We start from the raw sequence: 20,627 nt of genomic DNA, 5'->3' as shown, positions 1-20,627 counted from the left end.
GATATCGGCTACGGGAACTATGTGTATTGATAGATTCCCAAATTCTCTATATACAAAACTCCGTGTTCTACAGGACCTGTACAGCCGCTGTGATCCTCCTGTTTCATCAGTATCTATGACGAATCGCATACAACCTGGTGGTGATGCCAGTGGATCCGCCGGCCCCCAACCTGACTCAGCTGGCCCGACGTTACCCTGCGACGATAATAAAATCACTTCTACGTAGGGTTTGAGCCCAAAAAGCACATCAAACGACGCTGTAACGAGGTTTTCCCAGGTGTTTGTTAAATACGATTCAAAATATTAATGCATAATTATGGTACGGGAGCGACGCCACAACGTGGTCGCAAAAGTTGTATATTTTCTTTTTATGCTCGGAGGATTTCATGCATCGGGATACCAACCTATTATGGAAGGACGCAGAGAACATTTGAGTGAGATGAGGCTCGGCCACTCGTATCAACTCCAAGTTTGACCAGGGTGCAGCTGATTCTGACCCTTATAGAAAATGTTGGCGGGTAAGCAGAATCCTCTCAGCCTTTGCAGCTATAAGTACGGAACACTTGTATTGCTCCTTGAACGATCGACCATGTTGCTGTTGAGCAATCGTCCAGAAAACTCGCCTCGCCAAGATGGTAAACATTCAACAGCTCAAAAGGTTGCGGCCTCTAGGTAAAATCTCCAAAAGTCCTCAAGCGGCCGTCGGTCTAATGGTGCGCTATCACAGGAAAACTCGAGAAGGTCTCAGCCTCATGCCACCACCAGGAGTTCTTCAACAATGTTGGTCTCTCGGCTCACTACATACTCTCTGAGCCCTCATCTCCCCTGGCTGGATCTGACCTGCGTCGTCTCATCTACACCGCAGTAGGAGATGTAATCCGCAAGCACCGTATACTGTTTGTTATTCCTGTCAACGAAGACGCTCCGGATACATTCTTCGCCTCTCTCCCCTCAATTGACCTCAATCGAAGCGTCACCTTCCTCGAACGATCCCAGCCTTTTGATTCCAGCGGAGAAGACGAGGAACTCGATGCGATTCTCGAGAGCCAGCACAACACCAATTTCAAGTCTGAATATGGCACCTTGCCTTTTTGGAGACTGATTATCCTGCGAAACCGTGGGACAGAGAAGGAGTTCACGGCCTCCTTCATATATCATCATGCTATCGGCGACGGAGTCTCCGGCCTGGTTTTTCACGCTGCGTTCCGTAATGCATTGGAGGCCGCTTCACCAGACTCCAAGGTGGAGGACATCGTCATACCGGACGAAGATACTCTGGTCCCCCCGCCTCTCGAGGAATTGCATCCGCTACCCATCAAGCCAACGCCCCCCAGCCCATCCACGACAGCCCTCAGAGAGTGGACTGGCAACTCCATCCGCATGCCTTGCAAGACCCGCTGGAAGTCTCTTTGCTTCTCGCCGGACGCCTCCAAAGCCTTCTTCCAAGAATGCAAAGCAAATAATCAATCGGTAACATCTGGCCTGTCTTCCATCATCGCCATGGCCTTGTTCAGCGCCTTAGGGTTGGAGACGGAAGCTCTCACTTGCATCATTCCAGTGAACCTGCGGCCTTGGCTCAAGTTACCCTGCGAAGTTGGCGACGGAGCAATTGGCTCTTACTTTGATGCCACCAGAGTACAGTTCACGCGGCCGCGGGATCCCGGTGCGACAGATGTGTGGCCTGGAGCCCAACAGGCTTCAAAGGCGATGAAAGATTACCTCCAAAACGTCTCGCCGTCTGGAGAGCCTTACACGGCTGTTGCGATTTTCCAGACCATCCCAGACATCTCTGCTGTCTTCGCTTCGATGCTTGGAAAACCACGCGACGCAGCGTTAGAAGTGACCAACGTCGGACGCTTCTCGTCTTCCGCCACCGGCAACACCGCGGATGCTCCTCTTTGGCAGGTAGGAAAGGTGATACTCAGCCGGAGTTCTCTGGTTGCTGGTGCTGCCGTCACTGTCAGCGTTGCCACGGGTGAGAATGGATCGATGACGCTCGGTTTCAGCTGGCAAGACGGGGTTGTCGAAGATGGCCTGTTACGTAGTATCAGCCAAGGGGTCAAGAAATACTTTGAGAAATATTAATAGGACGTATACTATGCCCTTAGCTCAAGACGAAGGATAGAAAATGCATTCTCTTACACTACTCTTTAAGACGATCGAGGTTGTCATTAGCATCGTGTAATAACTAAGAGTAGGTGTATACCCGCATTATGGTAAAGTACCTCAGCGCTACTATCATAGCATTGCTGGATCCTGTGCTCCTCCAAGGCTGTCCTCACGCTGCAAAATCTTGTATTACGAGTTTGCATCAACGTAGTCCCAGTTAAATCAGGCGGAGGCCCCAGGGATAATTCTTCGAGGGTAAGAAAGTCAGCTAAACACCCATGTCTTGTTCTATATAAAGCCCAGTCTACTTCCGCTCGCGAACCAACACTACATCTTCACACCAGCAGGGAACAGGTCGACATTTGCCTGAAGAATACTTCGCATTCTCGACTGTAAACGCTACTCAAAATGGCTCAGGACTCGTCATATTCCTTCCCTTACTCTCAAGCCGCACGTCTTGATGCTCGAATCAAGATCCCGCGCCCCATCATTGATCCCACGCTCGCGCCTCTTGTCGATGCATTTCTGCTTCCTGAAGAGCTCGATATCGACTTTATGCGCGGCATGGCAGCTGGCGGAGGCGACGAGGCGTTCATCTGCAACGCAGACACCATCCTCAAGGGGGCACCGCACCTCAAACACACGGAGCATTCGGTTTCCGGGCCTGATGGCAACGGTGTCGTCCTGTCCGTATTTGCGCCCAAGGAGCCAGCGTCGGCTACGCTGCCTGCTTTGTACCACATGCATGGCGGCGGCATGGTCTCGGGCGACCGTTTTACCGGCGTAACGGAGCTGTTGCATCTCCTGCAGGGAATCGAGTGCGTTGTTGTCTCGGTAGAGTACCGCCTCGCGCCAGAGACTCGCGCCCCGGGGCCAGCGGAGGATTGCTACGCTGGGCTGGTCTGGACGTCTGAGAACGCCGCCAGCTTGGGCATCGACCCAGCCGGCATTGTTGTCTGGGGCGTCTCCGGCGGTGCGGCCCTGGCCGCGGCGACATGCCTCATGGCCCGGGACAGGAAGTCTCCCGCGATCCCCGTCAAGGCCCAGATGCTGCTGTCACCGATGCTGGACGACCGGTGCGAGAGCGTCTCGGACCAGCAGTTCGAATTCGGCAGCCCATGGTGCGGCGTATCGAACCGCAGGGCGTGGGACCATGCCATCGGAGACGACAGGGGGACCGGCAAGGTGACGCCGTACCAGTCCCCCTCGCGCGCAGAGGATCTGTCGAACCTGCCGCCCACCTACATCGACGCTGCCGAGTGCGAAGTCCTCCGCGACCCTGCTGTCTCGTACGCAATGAGGATGTGGCGCTGCGGCTCGACTTGCGAGTTGCACGTCTGGCCGGGAGCGGTCCATCTGTTCGATGGAGTGGATAACCCTGATGTGCCTCTTATCCACGCTGCCATAGTCGCAAAACAGACCTGGCTTGGGAGGATTATGCTTTGAATAGTCGGGATGTCACTAAACTGATGGCCTTTATACGGCTTCTTACGAGCATTTAGTTATATAGAGTGTTCTACTGTCTGCTAGCTGTATATCATATCAGCTCGTTTCATTGATATGAATTTAAAGAGCATCTTCTTGTCCGTAAGTCTTGTATAACTGATGTTGCCAATCTTAAGTTAATGTTTGTGGATACAGCTCGTACGGAGGCCTGCCGCAGAAGCGATATCAAACCCGAATGCCTATCCCAGGTTTCCTCCTCCGCCGCCAGAGGAGCTGCTGTCAAGGAGCGCATACTACAATGACCTCCTGAGCCAACGCGAAAACCTTGCTCCCGCCGATTCCCCGGGGGATACGCCGCTCTTTGCCCTCTATCGCCTCTATGAGCACCTCGTCCTCAACCGCACCACCGGCCTGCGCAATGAACTCGAGCGGTTTTGGTTCAACAGATGGCCTGTTTCGTCCATTCCGGATCCTGAAGACCACTCCGAACCCGCGCGATATGCGGTCCTGGCGTGCATCCCCGCTCTCATGGTACTGGCGTTCAACAGGAGGATAGAACTGGGGATACCGAGACGCGCGGATGCTATCATGACCATGGAGGAGATAGAAGAATACCGGAACGAGGAGAGAGTGTATGAACAGGTTCCTGAGTGGACGTTATCCGTGGAGCCACTACAAACAATACTGAAGATACCCCATGACGGAGGAGAGACTCTGGAGTCGTTTGACGATAAGAGAGCGAGTGCGCAGCTCAGAGAGAAGAACATCCTATGCTGGCAGCCACATATTCATTTTATTTAGCTCAAATATACAGGGTTAACAAGTTATATCTCCAATATAACAGGCTCTTTCTCCGTTCTGCTGTTTGCTCTGCATTCACCAACCTCGTTGGGCTGTGGGAGCCCAGCAAGGCTCTAAGCCATGCTATCATCCAGAAACCCATGCGGAGTAGCACTCTGCGCCCATCATGATTGTTCATTCTGTAGAAGCCGAGGAAGGCCTACCACTCCACGGACGCAGCATCGTCCCTTGAATCTCTATCTTGTCACTCTAATTCTACTGTTGCTGGTTAAGCTGTTTCTCCACGCCACACTAAAGCTCAGTAAACTACCATGACTTAGCAAGGGACAGTTCGAAAACCTATGTAGCAAACGCAATAAATATATCCCTGTCCTCCCAAGCTGTTCGCAATACAGAGCAAAAGTAATATAAGCCTCTCCCTGATAACTATATTGACAGCTACATATTATAAATCTTCAACTTGAGGCGGAGTTGCCTGCTATCAGCGATGAGCGACTATCCCACGGCGAGCACTCCGGTCAAGAGAGTCGGCCTGAGAGAGATGTGCGAGGTCAACGGCCGCCGCTTCTCGAGGAGGACGGGCACCCAGCAGTGGGCTGAATACAGGCCCGAAGACAGCTTACCGCCGCCCGGCCGGTCCCTGGACCTCTCGCTCGTCCATCACGCACAGGGCCCGGGCGAACCTCTGCACTGGGCCCTCTTTGTCGGCCCGGAGAACCAGCCAGGCATGGTGTACGAGGTCAAGGGAGACGCGGAATTCATGACGTACCAGCCTCCGAGCGGGCCCGTCGACGTAACCAGGTCTGCGTCCTTTTCGACGATGTACCGGCTGGCGGCATTGAGCGAGCAGCAGGCCGCGGTGGTGAGGGAGGTCGCGGACAGCGAGGTCCCTCCTCGAGCACCGAACCGGCAGTCTGTCAAGGAGAACTGTCAGGGCTGGGCGGTGCGGGTTATCGCGAGGCTAGTCGACAGGGGCATCGTGCCGGCTGCGAAGCTTCAGATGGCCGAATCGATGATGCAGCCAGTCTAGTCTATACTTTGATGTACCTCTAATACAGTACGTAATATACTTGTACGGCTGAGTATAATGAATGAGCATTGAATACTATATACACGGCTGCGACTTGAGGGTGTCGTGCAGGATGTCCTCCAGGACCTGCTTGGCCCAGCGTAGATCGACGGCCTCGCGCTCCCACTTTGCGATGTACTGTATGGTGTTGTTGACGCGGGCGGTCCAGTCGACGAGGGGCGCGTAGAAGCCCTGCCTGGCGGCGGCGAGGAGCAAGAAGGCGCAGGTGAGGGCGCGCCGGACGACGGACCAGGTGGCGCCGTGGCGGTGGTTGTGGACGCAGGTGACGATGAGCGCGGAGCACGCCTGCAGGGCGGCCTGGGCGATGGGGACCGCCTGGGGACGGTAGGGGTCGTCGGGCGGGCGGTGCAGCACGTAGTGCAGGAACGGGCGGTGGATCCATTCGCGGCATGTGAAGTAGCGGCCCTTGAGCAGGAGCGCGAATTCGTTGTCGGGGGTTTCGAAGTCGTCGAACCGCAGCTGGGGGGGGATATGCTGGCGCCTGTGAAGTAGAAGTAGAAGTAAGAAGTGGAAGTAGAAGTGGAAGAAGTGGAAGTAGAAGGAGTAAAAGTAAAGGAAGAGAAGTAAAGGGAGAGAAGTAAAGGAAGAGAAGAGGAGATACCACAGGTCGAGCTGGTCGGAGAAGGACTTGAACTGGGCGAGGATGAGGGCGAAGTTGGCGGTGTTCCACCAGGTCTCCTGGCGGCAGTAGAAGCCCTCGAGCACGCTGTTCATGATGCGGCGGAGCGAGATCTCGGCGAGGTAGTAGAACCAGCTGCTCTGCTCCTCGGGGACGAGGGGGGCGTCGGGCTGGGCGTCGGCCGGGGGCATGGACAGGCCGGAGAAGGACCCGGGGTACCTGAACTCGACGACGCCGCCGCGCGGGAGGCGGAGGTCCGCCCGGAGCTCACTGTCAGGTCAGCGCCGGAAGAGTAGAGTAGAGTAGAGTAGAGTAGAACGTTGGTAAAGTAGATAAGGGTAGAGGTACCACTCGGTCTTGACGCAGAACCAGTAGAGGCGCTGCTCGGTGTAGCTGGTCTGCTCGGTGTAGCTGGCCTGCTCGTTGTAGCTGGTGCTGGTGCTGGTCTGGTCGGTGCAGCTGGTGTAGCTGGTGCTGGTGCTGGGAAAGTTGGCGCGGCGCCAGAGGTAGGCCTGGTACTGGGCGCAGGCGTGCTGGAAGAGGGGCCAGGCGCGCAGGGGCTGGAAGACGGCCTTCTCGTAGATGCCAGCGTAGCAGTAGCACTTGACGGCGAGGACGGAGAGGTCGAGCGTGCCCAGGCGCTTCCGGGCGGCGACGTAGTAGGCGTCCGAGACGGCGCGCGAGGCGGGAAGGTCGTCCGCCGCCCGCCGGCTGTAGGGGACGTGGGCGGCGTGCGGCAGCGAGCCCAGCGCGCACGCCAGGAGCTGTCCGGTCAGCCATGTAGGTACAATATAGAGAGGGAATAGAGAGAGCTACCACAAGACAGGTGCTGCCGTCCCAGCCAAAGCCGTGCTCGGTGATGCGGCGGGCGCAGGCGAGCAGCTCGCCCGGGTCGAGGACGGGGTTGCGCCGGTAGAAGGAGTCGAGGAAGCGCTGGCACAGGGGCACCGTCTCCTCCTCGCTGATGCCGCGGCGGGCGCAGGCGACGTCCGCCGCCGCGCTGCCGGGGTCGGGCAGGTCGAAGCCCGCGCTGGACTGCAGCAGAAACGAGCTGACCGTCCGCACCGCAGGCAGCCCGGCGAAGCTGCTCCACGACAGCACCGCCTCGCACGCGACCGTCGCCGCCGCGCTCTCTGGGATCTCGAGCTGCCCGAACCCGTCCGCCGTGAAGTCGCTGCGCGTGTCCTCCCGGCAGTCGCCCCCGCTCCCCAGACGGCCCTCCTCCAGCAGCGTGACGGCGTGGTTGATGCGCTCCAGCAGCTGGCTGTGCGACGGCTCTGCCTGTCTGCTCCAGTCAGCACACTCGTAGATAGCAACAGGCTCAGGGTAATACTCACGCCGGGTCGTCCGCGTAGGCGCAGGCGAGCCCGTTGGCCGCGCAGTAGCTGCAGGGCCGCCGGTTGTCGCACTTGGTCTTGCGCGCGCGACACGCCAGGCAGGCCGTCGTCGCCCGCCGGCGTCGCTTCTTCGTCCGCTCGTCGCTCTCGCTCGCCATCCGCGATCTCCCCGTATATTATATCTGTATGATCAAGGTACGTGGATGTGGATGCAGATGCAGTATGCTAGTATGGGGATGCCAGTATGATGCTAGCGGGGAGCTCGGGGAGATGCGAAGTCTGGGGAAGCTCGACTTGACTATAAGATGCTACCCCGGACGCCCCAGACGTCGATATCCCATACTATACTACTACTTACTACTTACTGATACTACTGACACTGAGATGGCCCTCCGCGAGCACCTCGCGGCCGTCCGCGCAGCCTTCAACCGCCGCCTGCTGCTCTCCTGCGCCCTCATCGCCTTCTCGCAGATCAACTTCGGCTTCGACCAGGTCGCCTTCTCGACCACGCAGGCGATGGACGCCTTCGAGCGCGAGTTTGGCGTGCAGAACAGGAAGACAAAGGCCTTCGCCCTCGAGCCGACCTACCTCGCCATGCTCAACGCCCTCCCCTACCTGGGCTTCCTCGCCGGTACCTCTTCTTCTACTTCTCTCTCTACCTCTTCTTCTACTTCTTCTTCTACTTCTACTTCCTGCTAACTCCTCAGGCCTCTTCCTCGGCAGCTCCGTCAGCGCGCGATGGGGCCGCCGCATGGTCATGTTCGCGATGAGCGTCCACGCGATGGTCATGGTCCCCATCACCGTCACCTCGCGCTCCAAGCAGCAGATGCTCGCCGCCCGAGTACTCAACTGTGCGTCTCCATACTTATACCACTTCTATTATATAGACTGACAGCCGCAGATATCTACCTCGGGATGGAGCTCGCCGTCGTGCCCGTCTTCCAGGCGGAGATCGTCCCCCCCCAGGTGCGCGGCGCCGTCGTCGCCACCTACCAGCTCTGCATCTACGTACGTCCCAGCCCGCTAGAATGTATACAAGACACTCACAAGACAGGTCGGCGGCCTCATCATGAGCCTCGTCTGCCGCGGCACCATCCGCCTCGACGGCAACGCCCAGTGGCAGATCCCCCTCGCCCTCTTCGGCTTCGTCCCCCTCGTCGTCGCCTCGCTCGTCTGGTTCATCCCGGAGGTAGGCCCGACACTGACTGACTGAAGATTTTGACTGTGACTCTGACTGATGGCAGTCCCCCCGCTGGCTCCTCGTCAAGGGCCGCCACGACGACTCGCTCAGCGCCCTGCGCAGCCTGCGTGACGGCCGCTTCTCCGAGGAGCAGATCCTGGCCGAGTACACCGCGCTCCGGGACCGCCTCGGCCGCGAGTCCACGCACAGCGCCAGATACGTCGACTGCTTCCGCGGGACCGACCTGCGCCGCACCCTCATCGCCGTCGGCGTCAACGTCTTCCTCCAGGCCACCGGCCAGGTCTTCACCGCCCGCTACAGCGCCGTCTACATCAAGTCCCTCGACACCGTCGACCCCTTCTCCATCACCATCGTCAACCAGCTCGTCAACCTGCTCGGCGTCGCCATCTCCATGGTCCTCGTCGACCACGTCGGCCGACGGTGCGTCTGCAACCCTCAATCTACATGCTTAACCGCGTAAATGCGTAACCATGCTAATCTATGCAGTCCCCTGCTCTACGCCAGCAGCGCCCTCCAGACCGTCGCCTGGTTCGCCATGGCCGGCCTCGGCACCCCCCGCGCCCCCACCCACGCCATGCGCTCCGCCATCGTCGCCCTCATCGCCTTCTTCAACATCTCCTTCTGCATCGGCTGGGCCCCCCTCTCCCACACCGTCGCCGCAGAGGTCCCCTCCTCCCGCCTCAGGGACATGACCTTCCGCACCGCCAACGCCGTCAACCTCATCATGCAGTAAGTCATCCTAGTCCACGGTTGTGTAGTCCATCTAGTCCGTCTAGTCCGTCTAGTCCATCTAGTCCGTCTAGTCCGTCTAGTCCATCTAGTCCGTCTAGTCCATGGTTGTGTAGTCCATGGTTGTGTAGTCCATGTGTAGTCCACGGCTGACCGGCAGGCTCGTCATCACGCTGGTCATCCCCTACCTCATCGACGACAAGTACGCCGGCCTCGGGACCAAGATCGGCTACGTCTTCGCCCCCCTCTCCGTCCTCTCCCTCCTCTTCACCTACTTCTACGTCCCCGAGACCACCGGCAAGTCCCTCGAGGAGCTCGACGCCCTCTTCGCCGACCGCGTCCCCACCCGCCAGTTCAAGACCGCCGTCGTAGACCCCGCAAAAGCAGACCCCGCAAAGGCAGACCCTTCGCTCCCCGGCAAGGACCCCAACGCCGCCCATCTGGAGGTCGCGTAGCTAGTCTCGTTTTACTTTTATATCGTTAAACCTAACCCCAGATTATACATATTTAAGTTTACCGACTTTCTTTCCTGAGTTTATTTCTTATTTCTTCTGGCGTCGGGGAGATATCGGCATCTCCACTTAACGCTAAATCTTGTATATCGGGGTCGTCGGGGAGCCCGGCAACGGCTCGATCCAACCTCGGTAGCGACTCTGTATATATCTACTGACGCATGCTGCCCGGCTACATCATGGTACTCTCCATCTTCACCCTGCATACACCATGGCTACGCGACATCCGAATTTCCTTGTCATCGTTGCAGACGACCTGGGCTTCTCAGACACCGGCTGCTTCGGCGGCGAGATCAGCACGCCCAACATCGACAGCATCGCCGCCGGCGGCCTGCGGTTCACTGACTTCCACTCTGCGGCAGCATGCTCGCCGACCAGGTCCATGCTGCTGACCGGGACCGACAACCGTAGGCCTCTCCCCTTCCCCCTTCATCCACCCAGTACTGACGCATGCAGACATCGCCGGCATCGGGACCATGTTCGAGAAGCTTCGCGAGTTCCAACGGGGCAAGCCGGGCTACGAGGGATATCTCAACGACAGGGTCGCCGCCCTCCCGGAGCTGCTCAGGGACGCCGGGTATCACACCATGATGTCTGGCAAATGGCACCTGGGGCTCGAGCCAGGCCGCTGGCCCTGCACCAGAGGCTTCGACCGGTCGTACTCCTTGCTGCCGGTAGGTAACCCCTGCCCCTGTCCCTCGCCTGTCCCTCGGGAGGCGTTCAACGTTAACCGTAACCGCTTGTTAACCGCCTGCTCCGCATTAGGGTGCCGCCAACCACTACGGCTGGGAGCCGCAGCTCCAGGCAAAAGGCGAGGACCTGCCTCGCATCATCAGACAAAATCGAGTCTTCTACGTGGAAGACGACCGCCCCATAGAGCCCCGGGACCTGGGCGCGGACTTTTACTCCACCACCGCTTTCACCGATAAGCTGCTCGACTACATGGACGACCGCCAGAAGGATCCAAAGTCCAAGGAGCAGCCCTTCTTCGCATATCTCGCCTACTCCGCCCCCCACTGGCCGCTCCAGGCGTCCCGCGACGACATCGCCAGCTATAAGGGCCGGTACGACGACGGGCCCGAGGCCCTCCGCCAACGCCGCCTCCAGAGCCTCGAGAAGCTCGGCATGATCCCCCCCGGCACAGTGCCGCACGACGTGCTCAAGTTTAGCAACCGCACCATGTCCAAGTTCTGGTGCGACCTGAGCGAGGAGGAGAGGAGGTACTCGTCCCGCTGCATGGAGGTCTACGCCGCCATGGTGCAGGCCATGGACAGGCAGATCGGGCGTGTGCTCGACCGTCTACGGGAGACACGCGAGCTGGACAACACGTTCGTCCTCTTCATGTCCGACAACGGGGCCGAAGGCTCGCTTCTCGAGGCAATTCCCATCATCGAGGAGAACGTGTTCGAACACATTGCGCGCTACTACGACAACTCCCTCGACAACCTAGGCAGACACAACTCGTACGCATGGTACGGGCCTCACTGGGCCTCCGCCGCAACAGCACCCGCACGCCTGTACAAGATGTTCACCAGCGAAGGCGGGATCCGGGTCCCGTTTATCGTCAACTATCCCCCCCTGACGGCGAACAGGGCGGGCGCCATCGACCCCTCTTTCTGCACCGTCATGGATATCGCCCCCACCGTCCTCGAGCTCGCAGGCGTCGCACACCCGGCGCCGACATACCGGGGACGCCCCATCATGCCCATCCGCGGCGCTTCCTGGGTGCCCTATCTCTCTGGCGCACAGCCTCGAGTCCACGCCGAGGACCACGTCACAGGCTGGGAGCTATTTGGCCGGCAGGCGGTGCGCAAGGGGGACTGGAAGGCCCTCATGATCCCAGAGCCGCACGGGCCGGGAGACTGGCAGCTGTACAAGCTGAGCGAGGATCCGGGCGAGACGCGAGATCTGAAAGAGCTGTATCCGGAGAAGCTGAAGGAACTGCTGGAGGCGTGGGATCAGTACGTGATGGAGGTGGGAATCGTGGGCGAAGCGATGCAGTATGGTGTCCTCGATGCCGATACCAGCCAGGTCAATGGGAAGATATAGCTAGTTTTGCATATATATATATATGAGAGACTGCTATTGAGATGTATATATATTGACAGATTTGTCGTGTTGTAAATATATTATCCCCAACAGCGACGGTGAAGATTATATATTATATTTAGAGTCAGGATATTATTTTGCATTCACTTGATTACGTAACACTTAAACTTTACCTCCCAGATCGAGATCACGTGGTTCGTGTATGATTAGCTATCGCGACGTCTGCCGACTTCAATACAACTACATTCTTCTCATCTCAACGCTCAGTTCTTAAAGCACTTGGTACAAGCGTTCTCGGGCCTCGTGTATGACAGTTTTACCTGCCCCAAAGAATAGATACACAGTCTACCCGTCAACCACTACTTGGGACTCCCACAGAGCCCTATTCCAGTCCTACCACCGGCAGATATTCTCTTTCGAGAAATAACCAAGTTGACTTTTAAAAATATTATTTCTTACTAATTTTACGTTTGGTGATAATTCCCTTTATTGGGTAACCATCCGCAGATTCGTATCAAAACGCTGGCTCAAACGCTCACCACTCTCGGTGATATAGGATGGTGCTTTACCCGACGCCGAAGAGAAAGACTACAGGTGTAGCAGAGTCTTGATTGTATTCTTCACCCATATATTTAAGGGTTAGAAAGCGCTTCTCCTTGCTCTCTTTCTTAGGGCTAGAAATGGGGACGAGAGGGTTATGGAATCTACACTTTGCCGGTACGCGAGATATCTTCCCATCCATTACCTTGGGATTAGCTACATACTAACAGACTATTCAAAGGAAAATGGTATCGTTTCCACGATCGAAAAAGCCGTATCTGCTCCCCACACGAGCCGGGAATAGTGCGGCGAATACAATCCATCGTGGCTTCGCTGGATGACTTGAAGGGATGGGAGCCAGTTCCCTTCCCCAGCCCGCTCCCGTCAAATTTGGACTACGTGTACACGATTGATGTCGATGCCGGGACTTTGACAATCACTCGATGGGAGAGCGTTGACGCCGTATTACAACCTTTCCCCCGTCAGATAAAGCTATCCTGTCTCGACGAGTCCCACGGACTGACGCTGGACTCGCTAGAGAGGGCCCCGTCCGAGGTCTCAGCACTCACAGACAGTGAAGCGGTTTCGATACCAGGAGTTAAAGTCGAGCTGCAAGGGCTTGATATTCGTCCTGGACCGCCAACACCGCTGAATGAGCTACAGTTCCGAGTTTCCCTCGACTTTTGCTTTGTATGGCGGGCTTTCATTGACGATCCAACAAGCTGGCGATATCCCTCCATGGGGTTCAACACCCTTGCCATTGGCCTTCTGCGTATTGCGGCCTGGGATCTTGAGGTGTCTTCTGACACTGAAATTGATTATCCAGTTAACGGGGTAACCTTTCCTCGCTGGGAAGCGCCCCAAGCAGATGTTTTCTGGTTCCATGGATACCTCGTCGTGCTTCACGCCACCATCAATACGGATGTTTCGTTGTTGGCTGCTATTTCCAAGGCTCAGTCATTCCTTCGCCTATCCCACAAAGATACCGCTCATCTAATAATCTTATCGTTACGGCATGTTGCCTTTGTTGAGATCTCGTCCAGGTCTGTTCTGTGCACTCGGGTGCTTCCTCTCATTGTCAATGCCTCAGCTGTGCAATGTTCTCCAGGCTTTCGTTTGCTGAGCCATGTTCTATCTTCGTCCTGCTGGAGGGCATCCTTGGCCCAGAGGGAGCAGCTCGGGTTTGGTCTGCCAATGGAAATCCTGGATCTCGTTCTTGGATCCTGCACCCCCAAGGCCGCACTGACACTGTCACAAGCTTCCTATATTTTCCAAGAACGGTATTACTCAATGATTCCGCAGCTTCCGGGTCTATCACTGCAAACTTTTAAGCACTCCGTTCCCTGTTGTGGGAAGAGGGACGGCCTACAGAATAGCCTTGTCTGTTGCCTATACTGTTATGCATTTATACATACGGAATGTGCTGGCTCGGAACCTGGGCCGCTACCGGACCCTCAGGTTATTTGTCCTGACTGTAAAGATGGAAAACTCTGCACAGAACTTGTTCCTGGAGGCATCAACCACGTAAGCCGGCGGTATGCTGGCGAAGACTGTGAAGTGTTAGTGGCCGGATCTCCCAAGGTGCTCCGAATACGGCTCTCGAAGCCTTCTCACCTTCGTCCAGAACTGCGGCTACTCGGGAACATCACCACCGTCCCACCTCGCTTGATAAGTTTTACAATTCGCTTTAATGGTGCATTTGCCGGTCTGGCTTACGGATTAGATGTCTTTTAGGCCCAAGGTTAATCCATTTTGGGGTCGAATTAGCATCATAGCCGGTTTTTTGCTCTAAGAGATAAGATACTTTTAAATATACCATGTCTTTCAATTAAGCACCTAAAGGCAAACTAATCTATACACAATACCTTTTCACCAACATTTCGCTCCAATCATCGTCGTATACCATCGTTATGCAGTTTCATACCAATTTCAGCTGTCGGACTCATCAGCAATCGAGCGCACAGGTGGAGTATTGTTTTGAGCCATATGATGTAACATCCAGTCGATGAATACGTTATCATTCCGTGCATGGAACGAGTTCCGGGATGGTTGACCCGGAGGACCCCATGGAATAAGCCGTGCGTTCGGAGGCAAGTACTGTGATATTCGTAGAAGTGAAATGTGCAACCATGAACCAGGATTGCCCAGCAGCGGCCGAATTCTGTGTTGGCATTCTCAAGGGCATTCTCAAGGGCATTCTCAAGCTGCTCCAGTGCACCCTGGATGGAATCAGTGGTTTTTTTTGCTTCTGCTAAGGTATGATCGATGACGCCTCGATCACCCGGAAAACGTCGCTGGATCCGAAGGATGATAAAGTCTGCATAATGGTCGTTTCGGTTTTGTTCTGGGGCAACGGTAAACCCGTTTGTTGCCGGAAAATAATAGTTGAGAATTCCCGATGCCATCGCCTTCACTGAATCTTCAAACCCCGAATCGTGTTCGGTGAATCGGACAAGCTCGTCGAGTATAGGAAATGAAATATAATTAGCCATCGTTCTTTGTAGGTAGTTAGAACTGACAAAAGGAGCACTTTCAATAGGTCTACTGGAGGCTGTGAGGAGGAAGAGGCCTTTAAGTACTCTCTTCGCAGCTGTTTAAGTCATTGGGATACCTATACGTCTGCGTACCGCTTTTAGAAAATCGGAAATAGCAGGTTCTATGCAGTTTCCCTTCTGAGTTGAAAGCGTCAATGTTCAAAACCCAGCGGAGCTCTACACACCGGGTTATATGACATACATATACAGCACAGGTGTGTTTCCCTTATGCCCAATCTAAGGCGAGAGGGTGACTCATAACTTGGTAGGAATGATACTATATAACTGACGGTTATATCTTCCAGTTTGGAATGGAAACCCTTAGTTAGTCATACCGAAAACCAACACCAGCAGCCCACACCACAGCCATACAACAGCCATAGCTGGCCTCAAAGCACGTATACACTCTCCAGGAAGACACGAGCCAGTTCCCATAAGCATGGCCGAAGGACTGCACCGCCGTGGCACCGTTCTTCCTGTGCCTGGCAAGCGGAATATACTCATCACCAGTGCTCTGCCGTTCGTGAACAACGTCCCCCACCTTGGGAATATCATAGGATGTGTGCTTTCAGGAGATGCCTTCGCAAGGTACTGTAGAGGACGCGGCATCAATACTCTATACGTTGGTGGTAAGCAGTCAAGCGAAGGTTCCCCTAATTAGGGCAGCAAGCCTAATCAATAGCTTTTCCCAGGGACGGACGAGTACGGAACCACAACAGAGGCAAAAGCTCTTGTGGACAAGTGCACGCCCCAGGAGCTCTGTGATAAATACCACGCGATTCACGCAGAGATATATAAGTGGTTCAATATTAGCTTCGACATCTTTGGCCGCACTACAACACAACTTCAGACAGATATTACACAGGACATCTTCTTGAAGCTAAAGCAGAATGGTTTTTTAACGGAGCGCATGACAACCCAGCTGTACTGTCAGGAACACCACTCGTTCCTTGCAGATCGCTTCGTGGAAGGCGAGTGCCCGGTCTGTGGCTACACAGATGCTCGTGGCGACCAATGCGATCTCTGCGGTCAACTCCTAGAGTCCCTACAGCTCAAGTATCCTCGATGCAAAATCGATGGCTCCAAACCCATCACCAAGGACACCAAACATATTTTCTTAGAATTAGATAAGTTGCAACCTAATATCGAATCATTCTTTAGAGACTCCGCCGCAGCCGGTGTATGGTCGAACAATGGCACGGTCATCACTTCGGCTTGGTTGAAAGAAGGACTAAAGCCACGCAGTATAACCAGAGATATCAATTGGGGAACACGGGTCCCATTGCCGGGATACGAAGAGAAGGTCATATATTCTTGGTTTGACGCTTGTATTGGATACGTATCTATCACTGCCCAGTACACTGACCAGTGGGAAAAGTGGTGGCGAAATCCCGAAGATGTTCAACTATATCAGTTTATCGGCAAAGATAATGTTGTCTTCCACTCCGTGATATTCCCTGGCTCACAAATAGGCACCGGAGATACCTGGACGAAACTTCATCACCTGTCCACGACAGATTACCTTACTTACGAGGGTGGGAAATTTTCTAAATCTCGCGGCATTGGTGTTTTCGGAGATTCAGCTCAAAAAACTGGGATTCCCGCTGACATCTGGCGCTGCTTCTTGCTTTCCCACCGCCCAGAGGCTGGCGACAGTGAGTTTACTTGGGACGCATTTATTAATTGCAATAATAACTTGCTCCTAAAAAATTTCGGCAATTTTGTCAATCGTGTTCTGAAATTTGTTAACTCTCGTCACTACAATAACATTGTACCGAACTGGGCCGAATACCGCGAAGACTCCTTCGACACCTTTAAGAAGGAGATCAACAAGCTTCTCTCGCAGTATATCCAGGAACTCGATACTGTCAAGATTCGCTCCGCCTGGTCAATAGTTCTCCAGATTTCTCAACAGGGTAACGGCTTCCTACAATTGAATAAACTTGACAATAATCTTGCCGAAAATGAGCCGTTTAGATGTGCAGCAGTTATTGGTATAGCCATCAATATGGTCCACCTTCTTGCGTCTATCATTGCCCCATATATGCCGGACACAGCAAAGTCCATCAACTCGCAACTCCGTGCGGATCCACTTCCTATCCCAGATCACTGGAATGCGGACTCTATAAAGCCGGGCCATGAAATTGGCAAGTCAGAACACTTGTTTAGTCGCATTAATCCCGAAAAGGCAGAGGAATGGCGAGAGAAATTTGGTAGCGACGAGGTGAAAAAACTCAAGGAGGAAGAGGTTGCAGTAAGAGCAAAAAAGGCGGCTATGAAGGTTGGGAAGGCAGGTAATATAGATATGGCATTAAGCTAGAGGCTATCCGCTCTTTGCCATGGGCATAAAGAATTTGCCAAGTTACGTCTTGACACTGGACCTGGAACAAGCTAATAGTTTGAAGAATATTCCGCCAAGCACATCGCTAACTACTTATAAGGCTTTCTTACTATCGGGCAAAAATGGCACAGGCCAGGGGGTGTCCAGTTGATCTAATCTAGGAATGAGTTTTTGAATGTGCATGATATATTCCATGCTCCAATAGACCCCGAAGGGCTCTACGCCAGACGCTATATACATTCCTCTCTAAGCCTTAATAGGCGGCATCGAAGCCCTAACACTTCGCCCCTTGGCCCGCCGTATTCGACCAGCGATATAGAGCCCGTAGAGACACCCTGCCAATTGCCGAGCCCTCTCAGAGTTTTACAAGGATCGAGAAATCTTACTCTACGACTAGTTATGTGTAAAGTACATCGCTCTTACCCACATACGTAGTATTCAAAGTCGGAGAAGCGGGCCGGCCAAACTATCGCGCTAATATACTTTAAGGTAAATATTTGCAACAATAGTAAGCTTGCTAAGGTTATGTATAGCAGCCCCCAGGATACTAGATATATCTCTACGTGTACTATACCTATTCTGTGACGGAGGATCCATTTCGGTAACACGCCAATTATATATAGTGTACATAGTGCATGAGGATCCAAATAAGTACGCAACTGTCAAATATATAGTTACGTAGTTAGCAGCTTAGTTAGCTCACGTGCTCTTACTATGTATTCGCCATAACTACCTAAATTACGAAGCTGCTGGCAACATGGGATATGCCTGCATTTAGAACGCATCGAATGGTATTCCACCCCACGCCCGCTCCCGAAGATCTCTGATGCTATAATGAATATGTATCCCATGCAGCAACTATCCACGTATGATGCATTACTATGTATGTACTATGTATGCAACGATCATGTTACCGGGAGATTTTCAATATTTTCGGCCAGCGGACCCAAAAAGGACCTGACTAGAGCGTATAGGGGTATAAGCCATTACAACGAATGCAGCCTGCTATGGTGGTTACATAGGTCGATGTGGCGCGTTTGAGAGAGACGGAGGTGACAGAAGTATGATAATTCTTCGTGCATACGGTTTATGCATCGGTACAGTTATGTGTGCCATGAAAAGTTGCCCTGACTGGTTGCGAAGAGCGGAGAAAGTTTAACTAGGTAGTTTGCTAAACTAACTAGTTAACTTGATATCTGACCAAGAGATGCCACCCAAGGTTCCAACTTGTAGCTTATCCGCCAACACACTCTCCAGATGCCTCAGATATTATGGATTGTCCACAATGAAACCACTTTTCCCCCTGAAATGCTTCTTTTCTGTCTTTCAAAGGCCGCTCTTACCACTAGGTCTTTTTCGTTATAGAAAGAAACCAAAGTCACTAATCCACCAAAACCAACTCCGCATCGCATTCTCCCCGTTCAGTTCAATGACATGCGCCGACGACATTATATCTGACCATCATATGAGCCTCTTGAAGGAGTGGAAAGATTGGAAAATTACCGACCTGGAGGATATCACCCAATAAGGATTGGTGATCGGTTTCAGGATCGTTATCAGATACTGCTGACTCGAAACCGCGAGACTTCAATATTCTATCAGAGCTTTCTGGCCGTCTGCATGCTTCCGACAAAAGCCCGGGTGAAACGATGGTCCCTGTAATTATGGAAAATTTTACTATTCACGGCCCCAATGGCGAGCATGAGTGCTATGTGACTGCCCCAGCAAGAGCTAGCCTAGCAGATGTGAAAGATGGATCGTGGGTCCGCTTGTTTAAACTTGATACTGCTCGAGTACTTGCTGCGCAGCTGGTTATTGCTGTCGAGTATATCCATGCTCGGGGATATGTCCATGGAGATCTTCACCTCGGCAATGTCCTCCTTAAAATGCCATCAGAATTCCATCAGCTCCCCCCCCCCCCCCCGAAAAGTTATATGAACGTTATGGGGCACCAGAACTTGATCCAGTGGTTCGTTTCGATGGTGAACCGCTTCCACCAGGAGTGCCCTCTCATGGTGTTGCGCCAATATGGCTCGGGAAGCAAGCGAAGATATCTCTGCTGTAGAAGCTCAGATTTTACTGTCAGATTTTGGCCAGGCCTTTCCACCCTCACGAGAAGTAAGGTACGAATCTCACACTCCTTTAGTTATTCGTCCACCTGAGATCATATTTGAGTATGGAAAACCTCATCCTTCCCGTCAAACATATGGACACTTGCCTGCTCTATCTGGGCCATCGTTGCCCAAAGACCACTATTCGACAGCTTTCTCGCCACACAAGATGATATGGTTTGTGAGCATGTCGATGCTCTTGGTATCTTACCCCCTGAGTGGTGGCAGAAATGGGAAGCACGACATAGTAGATTCGCCGAAGACGGCACCCCGATAAATAGGAGCGCTTTCCGGTCATGGGACGACCGTTTCGAGGACAGTATCCAGCAGCCGAGGTGTGATAGCGGGATGCCTCCGTTCGGCTCCGATGAAAGGGATGTTATATCATCAATGTTACGGTCAATGCTCTCCTTCAAACCCGAGAACAGGCCTACTGCCAAACAAGTCCTCGAGTCTGAATGGATGGTAAAATGGGCTCTGCCCCAGTGTGATAGTTATCGTGACCAATACCCCTTTGCAAAATAGCCTGGAAGAGTGCTACGATTAGTTTATGTCTTATAATAGCAGGAGAAAGATGAGAAAAAGGTTTTCCGACGTATGATTTGGATGATGATTCGATATTTACCCAGCGAGGCCGTCATTTAGGATGCCATTGAACCTGATCTGAGCAGACATGACATTTATTAGCTACTCCTCGAGTCACTAAACTATACATATACCCGGTCTCGTTGGCAGACAAGACATGAACCTCTACCTCCGCGATTGTTATATTGCTGCTTAACGTAAGAGATTTTCTCTATCTATTTGTATCTTTGGTATCGTTATTTACCCGCTAAGCAAGCACAGGACAGGGTCTGTTGGGGGGGGTTATAATCCCACAACCCTCCCTATATCAAACGCTTCTAGCTGTTCTTAGAAATGCAATGCGGCCTTCAAGCTGAGTGTTATTAGTTATTGACAAGGGCTGGATGACAGCAGAACAGTATATTTCAAAGTGAACGCAGTTCAACCTATGACCAAGAAACAGAAATTCCAGCAGAAAAGATACCAGACGACGTGGAATATGAGATTCCTGCCAGGGATGCCGGTCAACAATGTGCAATCAAATCGGTAACTAGTAATGAGTTATCTCAATGTCCCGTTGAGGCTAAGCTCCTGTCTCATCCTTGCAGGACAGAGGATCTGAACGAAGGATCGTTGGGAGAAAT

The 20,627-nt window shown here is 53.6% G+C and overlaps 11 protein-coding genes across 11 annotated transcripts; 9 read left to right on the top strand and 2 right to left on the bottom strand.

The window, feature by feature from the left end:
- Positions 1-632: 632 nt before the first annotated feature.
- On the top strand, positions 633-2,085 carry MCYG_05044 (conserved hypothetical protein; the record flags this gene model as incomplete). The annotated part of the gene is made up of 2 exons (XM_002847261.1): positions 633-672; positions 728-2,085. 2 exons carry the CDS (start codon positions 633-635, stop codon positions 2,083-2,085), a joined length of 1,398 nt encoding a protein of 465 aa, XP_002847307.1.
- Positions 2,086-2,517: 432 nt separating this feature from the next.
- Positions 2,518-3,555, top strand: MCYG_05043 (lipase; the record flags this gene model as incomplete). Its single annotated transcript, XM_002847260.1, has 1 exon — positions 2,518-3,555. One exon carries the CDS (start codon positions 2,518-2,520, stop codon positions 3,553-3,555), a length of 1,038 nt encoding a protein of 345 aa, XP_002847306.1.
- Positions 3,556-3,669: 114 nt separating this feature from the next.
- Positions 3,670-4,526, top strand: MCYG_05042 (conserved hypothetical protein; the record flags this gene model as incomplete). The annotated part of the gene is made up of 3 exons (XM_002847259.1): positions 3,670-3,696; positions 3,751-4,297; positions 4,357-4,526. The coding sequence occupies 3 exons, from the start codon at positions 3,670-3,672 to the stop codon at positions 4,524-4,526; spliced, it is 744 nt and encodes a 247-aa protein (XP_002847305.1).
- A 317-nt stretch (positions 4,527-4,843) lies between these two features.
- MCYG_05041 (conserved hypothetical protein) lies at positions 4,844-5,386 on the top strand (the record flags this gene model as incomplete). Its single annotated transcript, XM_002847258.1, has 1 exon — positions 4,844-5,386. One exon carries the CDS (start codon positions 4,844-4,846, stop codon positions 5,384-5,386), a length of 543 nt encoding a protein of 180 aa, XP_002847304.1.
- A 75-nt stretch (positions 5,387-5,461) lies between these two features.
- On the bottom strand, positions 5,462-7,560 carry MCYG_05040 (vegetative cell wall protein gp1; the record flags this gene model as incomplete). Its single annotated transcript, XM_002847257.1, has 4 exons — positions 5,462-6,335; positions 6,414-6,829; positions 6,882-7,350; positions 7,403-7,560. 4 exons carry the CDS (start codon positions 7,558-7,560, stop codon positions 5,462-5,464), a joined length of 1,917 nt encoding a protein of 638 aa, XP_002847303.1.
- A 226-nt stretch (positions 7,561-7,786) lies between these two features.
- Positions 7,787-9,787, top strand: MCYG_05039 (vegetative cell wall protein gp1; the record flags this gene model as incomplete). Its single annotated transcript, XM_002847256.1, has 7 exons — positions 7,787-8,033; positions 8,110-8,253; positions 8,298-8,410; positions 8,457-8,591; positions 8,647-9,023; positions 9,090-9,332; positions 9,475-9,787. 7 exons carry the CDS (start codon positions 7,787-7,789, stop codon positions 9,785-9,787), a joined length of 1,572 nt encoding a protein of 523 aa, XP_002847302.1.
- Positions 9,788-10,055: 268 nt separating this feature from the next.
- On the top strand, positions 10,056-11,893 carry MCYG_05038 (arylsulfatase; the record flags this gene model as incomplete). The annotated part of the gene is made up of 3 exons (XM_002847255.1): positions 10,056-10,222; positions 10,386-10,518; positions 10,610-11,893. 3 exons carry the CDS (start codon positions 10,056-10,058, stop codon positions 11,891-11,893), a joined length of 1,584 nt encoding a protein of 527 aa, XP_002847301.1.
- Positions 11,894-12,573: 680 nt separating this feature from the next.
- Positions 12,574-13,764, top strand: MCYG_05037 (conserved hypothetical protein; the record flags this gene model as incomplete). Its single annotated transcript, XM_002847254.1, has 3 exons — positions 12,574-12,610; positions 12,675-13,476; positions 13,542-13,764. 3 exons carry the CDS (start codon positions 12,574-12,576, stop codon positions 13,762-13,764), a joined length of 1,062 nt encoding a protein of 353 aa, XP_002847300.1.
- Positions 13,765-13,887: 123 nt separating this feature from the next.
- On the bottom strand, positions 13,888-14,925 carry MCYG_05036 (conserved hypothetical protein; the record flags this gene model as incomplete). Its single annotated transcript, XM_002847253.1, has 3 exons — positions 13,888-14,029; positions 14,131-14,254; positions 14,337-14,925. 3 exons carry the CDS (start codon positions 14,923-14,925, stop codon positions 13,888-13,890), a joined length of 855 nt encoding a protein of 284 aa, XP_002847299.1.
- A 481-nt stretch (positions 14,926-15,406) lies between these two features.
- Positions 15,407-17,464, top strand: MCYG_05035 (methionyl-tRNA synthetase; the record flags this gene model as incomplete). Its single annotated transcript, XM_002847252.1, has 3 exons — positions 15,407-15,596; positions 15,660-17,261; positions 17,409-17,464. 3 exons carry the CDS (start codon positions 15,407-15,409, stop codon positions 17,462-17,464), a joined length of 1,848 nt encoding a protein of 615 aa, XP_002847298.1.
- Positions 17,465-18,957: 1,493 nt separating this feature from the next.
- On the top strand, positions 18,958-19,944 carry MCYG_05034 (protein kinase domain-containing protein; the record flags this gene model as incomplete). Its single annotated transcript, XM_002847251.1, has 2 exons — positions 18,958-19,426; positions 19,484-19,944. 2 exons carry the CDS (start codon positions 18,958-18,960, stop codon positions 19,942-19,944), a joined length of 930 nt encoding a protein of 309 aa, XP_002847297.1.
- Positions 19,945-20,627: the final 683 nt, after the last annotated feature.

This window comes from Microsporum canis, genomic scaffold, assembly GCF_000151145.1.
Source record: "Microsporum canis CBS 113480 supercont1.4 genomic scaffold, whole genome shotgun sequence".
NCBI classification, from domain to species: domain Eukaryota; kingdom Fungi; phylum Ascomycota; class Eurotiomycetes; order Onygenales; family Arthrodermataceae; genus Microsporum; species Microsporum canis.
The sequence above is the reverse complement of the archived record's forward strand: the minus strand, read 5'-3'. Positions and strand labels throughout refer to the sequence as shown.